The following is a 7,655-nucleotide window of genomic DNA, read 5'->3' as shown; positions in this document are numbered from 1 at the left end:
TTTTTTTCTATCTACTCCCAATCATATGACTTTTTTAGTGGATATATTTAGTCAAGAAGCAACATAGTCTGAGGTGAAGAATAAAGAAAATAGATTGAGTATAATTTTATATATGTGAAGATTTCAGCTCTACTTCTTATTGAATGAATATAGGGAGTGGCTGAATCTGAAAATGGGTTGCATATATTGGGGCAAGACAAGGCCAAAGAGCCTAAAGCAATCAGGCTACCTCATTCCTAAGAAAAATAACTTGCCTAAGACAATTCTAGTCTTTAGTTACTAGGAAACCCTGTGTTCCTGATACTTTTTGTTAAAAGTATAAACATCCCTATGGTGGTTGTTCATTTCCTCTTCTCTCATCAGGAGAGAAGGCTCTACCTGACCTCAGCTTTCATGTCTTGTCTTCATTTTCTAACTCCCCTTGCTATTTTTTCCCAGGACCAGGGAAAGCTGTGAAAAACCTAGCAAATGAGATGTGAAGCATATATGAATTCTTGGGGTTTTTTTCCCTGTAGACTTGGGTTGATAGGGGCCGGGGAAATGGCTCAGTGGAATAAGCACGTCCCTGGCAAGTGCAAGGGCCTGAGTTTAATCCCTGGTTCCACAAAAAAGAAAAGAAAAAGAAAAAGAATTGAGTTGATAATAAATACTTCATTGTTACTATGAAATTAAAAATGCAGTTAACTGATTCCTTATAAATACTTCAATAATTGAGGTAAAGGCATGGTTATTAAAAGTATTGGACATTTATCTTGTATGTTGGATATTGAGATTTACATATTACATACTCTTAAAATTAATTTTTCTTGGTTTGGTTTGGTTTTTGTTTTTGAGACAGTCTCTGTATACAGGCTGACCCTGAACTCTCCACTCCTATCTCAGCCTTTCTAGTACTGGTATCATAGGTGTTTCCTACCATGCTATTGGGGTGGCACATGCCTATAATTTCAGCTCTCAGGAGGAGGCTGAGGCAGAAATACTGCCCTGAGTTTGAGGCCAGCATGAACTACATAGCAAGACCCTATCTTAAAAAAAAAAAAAAGGAAAGAAAAGAAAAGAAAAACTATACAACATTAAATAAAATTTCTGGCCAGGTGTGGTAACCAATACCTGTAATCTCAGCACTGACTCAGGAGGATTGTTATGAGGTCAAAGCCAATCTGAACTTCATAATGAGATCTTGTCTCAAAAAATGAAGTTTCTGAAGAGTTAAGCCAAAATAACCAGAGCACAGTTTTTGTGTTGTTTTGATTAGTTTTTGTTTATTGAGACAGGGTCTTGTTATATAGTCCAGGTTGACTTTGAACTCAAATTGATTCTGTCTCACTTTCCTGAGTGCTAGAATTACAGATATATGCCTCCACTCCTAGCCAAGAAATCACATTTTACAAAGTTGTAAATGAAGTTACTCTTTTCTTGTAGGAGCCCCCTTTTCATTTCAGATGGTACTTGAGAAAGTATATGTTTACCGATCTTTTTATCACCTGATCTACTGTGGGTTGTGTTGGTTTCTCTTTTTTCCCCAAGTGTCAGTAGAGATATAAATCTAATGGGACCAAGAGAGCTGAAGTTACATTAATGGTCTGTGGGGTCATGTGCTGGATAACTGAAGTTGCTGCCATCTTTTTTTCTCATGCCTAGGGTTCCCTTATTTCTGTGTGTAATGTTAATTATCTTTCGACATATACAGTCTATCTCCAAGGGAGGTAATTTTGACCTATATTTTCCTTCCTTATAAGTTGAACTCCCCAGGGTTCCCATACACTAGGCAAGTGCTCTACCACTGAGCTGTACCCTAGAGCCCCTTGCGAAGGGATCCTTCCAGGTTACTTGAGATCATCTATGCTTGGCATCAACTTTTCTTTCCTCCTCTTTGAAGATGCAGATTAAACCCAGGGCCTTGTGCATTGTAAGCATGCACTCTGCCACTGAATTCTTCCCTCACCTACTTTGAAAATACATGTTTAGAGACCTAAGTATACAGAAAACATGTGTGTGTGGTACTGGGGTTTGAACTCAGGGTCCTGTGCTTGCCAGGCAAGCACTTATTCTACTGAACTATCTCCCGGCCCCTACAGAAAACTTAAAGAACGCAAGTAATTGTACTATAAAACCACTCACCTGTATTTTTAGAATTGGAAGTAGCTATCAGTTACACTAAAGTTGGGGGGTTTTTTGTTTGTTTGGGGTTTTTTTAGTGAGTTCCCACCCACCTTTTTTCTTTTTTAAAGAAAATAAGCTGGGGCCAGGGAGATGGCTCAGTGGAATAAGCACCTCCCTGGCAAGCGCAAGGGCCTGAGTTCAGTCCCTGGTTCTGCAAAAAAAAAAAAAAAGAAGAAGAAGGAAAATAAGGGATTGGGGATTTATACCTAGCAGGGAGGAAGGACAAGCCTCCTTCCTTTTTTGGGGGGGAGGGGGGCATCTTATGGAGATAGGCTTTCTCTCTCCAGTTCAGGCTGACCTTGAACTCACAACAGTCTTCCTGTCTGTCTCCCAAGTGCTGTGATTACAGGCCTGTACCATTATTGGGGCCAGGGATTTAGCTTAGTGGCACATGGCCTGCCTGGCAAGCCTGAGGTCCTGAGTTCAATTCCTGGTAACTCCTCCACCCCTCCCCCCCAAAAAAAAGGAAGAAGTAAACTGATGAGGAAAGTATATGTATGAAACTATATTCAGTAAAGACCCTATATGTAGTACTAGAAGTTAATTCTGTTAACAGGAAAAATGTATAGTACACAGTAAGTCAAAAGTAATTTTCCATGATTCCTTTCATTTAATAGTTCTTTCATGAGGGCCAGCCAAATAGTCCAGTGAATTAAAGTGCCTGTAAGCAGGTGCAGGGCCAGGGGTTTGATCCCCCAGCCTGCCTTTATAGCATGCGCCTGAAATCCCAGATCTTGGGAGGCTGCAAATAGGTGGATCACTACAAGTCTGATCTAGTTGTGAGATCCTGAACACCCTGTAGACCTTCCCTAAAATACAAAAAATAATAATAATTCTTTCATGAAGTCTAAAAATCACACACCTAACCCAGTTTCTTTTCCTGGAAAAGCTGTTTCTTTAAAATTTATCTTTGGGGCCAGGGAGATGGCTCAGTGGATTAAGTGCTTCCCTGACAAGTGCAAGGGCCTGAGTTCAATCCCTGGTTCTTTTTTTTTTTTTTTTTACATTTATTTATGTGTGTGTGTGTGTGTGTGTGTGTGTGGCCAGCTCAGCCCACCAGGGGCAGGGCTGGCTGGCATGTGGCGCTGGGGGATCGAACCGCGGTCCCTGTGCTCTGCCAAGCTTGTTCCAAGTAGGTGCCCTAGACCACTGAGCCATCCCACCAGCCCCCAATCCCTGGTTCTGGAAAAAAAAAAAAAAAAAAAAAATTATCTTTCAGCTGGGATGTAGCTTTCCAGTAGAGTACTTTTATGTTGAAACAGGGTCTTACCAGGTTGCCTAGATAGGGCTTGAATTAGGCTTGAGTTCTTTCTATCTCAGGTGTGCACCACGACCCTTAGATAAATTTATGCTTTAAATTTTATAGGTTTGTTTTTTTTTTGAGACAAGGTCTCACTATTGTGGCTGATCTCAAACTTGAAACAAGTCTCCTGCCTTTGCCTCCTGAGTGTTAGGATTGTAGGCCTGTGTGTGTGTGCCACCACTCACTGAAGTTTCTTTATTGTAAAAGTAAAGGGAATTTGTAAGATACAAAATTTTGGCAGTATTTATAACTTTAGATGACTTGTATTCTTGTCGATTTGATAGGCTAGGGTGTTCCTGTAATCTGTATTTTCATGGACATTCAAATTTCTGTTACTCCATGTTCTCATTTCCAGGAAATATATCAAATCTTTCCTTACTGCTGTTAGAATTTTCTTCTAACGGGGCTGGGGAGATGGCTCAGTGGAATAAGCGCTTCCCTGGCAAGAGCAAGGGCCTGAGTTCAATCCCCGGTTCTGCAAAAAAAAAAAACAAAAAAACAACGAATTTTCTTCTAACATTGAAGAGGGCATCAGGTGATGACATCCTATAATAGGAACAAAAGATATTAGGTATGAGGTTTTTTGTTTTGTTTAGTTTTTTGGCTGAAGCAGGAATTGAACTCAGGCCCTTGTGCTTGCCAGGCAAGCACTTATTCTACTGAGCTATCTCCCTGGCCCCAAGAAAAAATATTAGGGAATGCCATATGCCAGAACTGTGGGCAACAGGAATGAAGAGTCAGAAAACACCTTTGTTGGTGCCTGTCTTACATACTTAGAAGGCAAGAAAATAGCTTTTTTGTTGCCAAACTGAATGATAATAGAATGTGTCAGCTTTTTATTCAACTCTTAGAAGTCCTTGGTCTTTCTAGAATAAATTTGATAGGAAAATGAGTATACCTTTTCTTCTTGAATTTGAGCTTTTGTAGAATAGAGAGCTTCTCTAGTCTTTACCTGTTGGTGTAGAACATAAGTGAGTTAAGTTCTGTTACCATTACAATAGAAGATTTTCAGTTCAATTACAATAGATTTTCAGTTCATTTCAGTACATCAGTCTTAAATTTAAAGTAACGACCTTAATTGTTGCCTTTTAATTCAGTAAAGATTATGTAAGTTAGTGTACAGATTTGAACAGAAAAAAAGTTATACTATTGAAATTTCTCTGGTACATAGCAGGTTATCACTGAGGAAATGAGATCTAAATTATCACTGAGGGGGCCTGCCCCTTAGCTCAGTTCTTTAAGTGGCTGCTTCAACAAAGCAGTCAGGCTCAGGTTGCTGTGGTTCGATCCCCTCAACTCAAGCCAGCCAAACCTGCCCTGAAGGCATTCAAAGCAAAAAAAACAAAAACAAAACCCTTCTGCTTTTTAAAAGAAACAAAATATACCATGCATGTTTGAAAAAAAAAAATTATCACTGAAAAGATTTTGAGAACTTTATAGAGTAGTTCTTCCATCCTGTTACTGTCTGCCATCCCCATATAGAGGCAAGCATTGGCCTTTATTTTTTTGACTCAGACTAAATTCTTTTCGACTAAAAGTGAAACAAATCCATGGTATCTTGAAACAACAGTACCTGTCACTGAGAAAAGTGTTTGCTGGATCTCAATATTGTCATTTTTGCCTAAGGTAAGTATTTAGTAGTGGTGATTCTCTTTGAAATTTGAAAGCCATTTTCCTCTGAACTTAGACTTTTTTTTTTTTTTTTTTTTTAGGAACCGGGGATTGAACTCAGACCCTTGTGTTTGCCAAGCAAGCGCTTATTCTACCGAGCTATCTCCCCGGCCCCCTAAACTTAGACTTTTGAAAATTGAGTTTTACATACTCTGATAAGTGTTCTTGGTCTTAAGATTTGGAAGACATGGGGCCGGGGAGATGGCTCAGTGGAATAAGTGCTTCCCTGGCAAGCGCAAGGGCCTTAGTTCAATCCCCTGTTCTACCCAAAGGAAAAAAAAAAGATTTGGGAGACTTGCTTTGCTTCTTTTTTTGTATAGTATGGGGATTGAACCTAGGGCTTCACATGTTCTAGGCAAGCACTCAACCACTGAGCTTATACCACCAGTAGAAGATAAGGGTTGTAATTCCATTCTGCTTTCTAATTCCTGTTCCAAGGCCAGTGAACAAGTCACTTAATGTGTCTGGGCTAGGTTCTGTAGGAGTTCAGGCATAGAGATTCAGAGAGCCATTCTCTTCCTCCCCCCCCCCTTCCTTCTTCCTCCTCCTTCGCCTCCCCCCTTTTCCTGTTCTTCTTTCCCCTCCTTCTCTTCTTCCTCCCTCCTCTTCCTCTTCTTTCTCCCCCTCCCCCTCCTCTTCCCCCACCTCCTCCTCCTCCTCCTCCTCCTCCTTCCTGGGAAAAAAGGTATGTATTTAGAATTAGCCAGCTGGACTCAGTTTAGATGATCCCAATTTTGTTGGCCATATCCAGTGTATCATAATTGGGAGCCAGTTGAACATATGCCTTTTCTCCATCAGGCCTGATTAGGGTTGTTGTTTTTTTTAATTTTAGGGAAGGTTCTACAGGGTGTTCAGGGTCTCACTACTGGATCGGGCTTGTAGTGATCTGCCTGTTCATAGCCTCCCAAGAGCTGGGATTACAGGCGGGCACACCACCATGCCCAGTCTCAATTGCTGGCTCATCGTGATCCAGGAACAGGGCGGGCATGGCGCTGGGGATTGAACCCCCAGCCCCTTCATGTGCTTGCAGGTGCTTTAATCTGCTGAGCTATTTGGCTGGCCCTTGATTAGGATTATTGACATTGGCAACATTGATGTCATAGACCTTTTTTATAGCTTGTTTGACTTGGTGCTTACTGGCTTTGACATCGACAGTGAACACAAGTGTGTTGTCCTCAATCTTTTTGTTGGCAAACTGTGGTCAGGGGGAATTTGATGGCATAGTAGTCAATAGTAGTCATAGTAGTTTCTCCTGGGGTGCTCTTCCGAGGGTAATTTGGGCTGCCTTTGGAGCCACAGTGTCTTGGAATGGCAGAAGGTGGGTGACATTTATATTGAGCGTGCGTGTGTGCGTGTGTGGCTGTGGATATCTTTGAGCACTGCCTTCTTGGCCTTCAAAGTTTTTGCTTTGGCTTTAGCTTTGGAAGGGGCAGCGGCATTCTTTCCCTTTGGCACCATCTTGGTAAAAAAGCATACTCTTCTTATATAGAGTATAATTATAAAACTTTGAGGAAAGAGGTTGATTCTTTGAGACAAAGATGATATTCAGCATCAACTTTCTGCTGTTGCTTTTCATTTTAGTTTTTTATTGGCTAAACCTGAAATCTGTTTTTGATTTTTGGGGTTTGGTTTTATATTTTGTAACAGGGTCTTCCTGTATCATCCAGGCTGGCCTTGAATTCAACAGCAATCGTCCTGTCTCAACCTTCCTAGTCTTGGGATTATAGGTGTGCACCTTCTTGTCCACCTTGTTTCATCTTCTCAGAATCTCTGATGATTACTGTTATCAGGAATGATAGTATAAATAAATCCCTAACCCCTGACCCCAGTAGAGGTTGAATCCAAGTTAATCATACTAGCTAGGCAAGTGTTGTTCCACAGAGCCATATCCCCAGCTCTAAATAGGTTCATGTGTTACCATGTCATGTTTCTGTCAACTTTTGTTTGTATCCTTTACTAACTTATACATTCTTTTTCATCGTAGTACTCTTGTCCATCTGTTCTCTGTTGTGTGATCCCAATCCAGATGATCCTTTAGTGCCTGAGATTGCTCGGATCTACAAAACAGATAGAGAAAAGTAAGTATGGCCTCTGGGTGATAAAGTATCTGTGGTGGGATAGAGATATTTGTCTTAAATCTTAAGAGCTGACTATGAGCCAGATAATGAGGACAGGAAATGGGGTATGACTCCTCCTATCGAGAATTTTTTTTTTCCTCCTTTTTCTTTTTGTAGTTAGGGTTTTACTTGCTCCAGGCTGGCCTCAAATTCACTGAGATCCTCCTGACTCAGTCTCCGGCATGCTGGGATTACAGGCATGTTCTACTGTGCCTGGCACTGCCAAACCTTTCTGCATTCCTAAAGCATTCTGCATTCTTTTCTGAATTTTTTTAAAATTTTCTTTTGGTATTTATATTTATTTATGGCAGAACTGGGGGTTGAATTCAGGCCCTTGCGCTTGTCAGGCAAGCACTTATTCTACTGAGTCACCTCACTAGCCCCCTTGGTTTTTATTTTTT

General features: G+C 40.8%; 1 protein-coding gene across 1 annotated transcript in view; it reads left to right on the top strand.

Moving 5' to 3' along the window:
- Ube2d2 (ubiquitin conjugating enzyme E2 D2) overlaps window positions 1–7,655 on the top strand; it is a 102,316-nt gene that overhangs the window by 76,946 nt on the left and 17,715 nt on the right. Inside the window, exon 6 of the mRNA XM_004643238.2 lies at window positions 7,122–7,215. Within this exon, the coding sequence (XP_004643295.1) occupies window positions 7,122–7,215 (94 nt within the window). The remainder of the gene's footprint in view (window positions 1–7,121; window positions 7,216–7,655) is intronic.

This window comes from Octodon degus, unplaced genomic scaffold (genome assembly GCF_000260255.1).
Source record: "Octodon degus isolate 3935 unplaced genomic scaffold, OctDeg1.0 scaffold00169, whole genome shotgun sequence".
NCBI lineage: Eukaryota > Metazoa > Chordata > Mammalia > Rodentia > Octodontidae > Octodon > Octodon degus.
The sequence above is the reverse complement of the archived record's forward strand: the minus strand, read 5'-3'. Positions and strand labels throughout refer to the sequence as shown.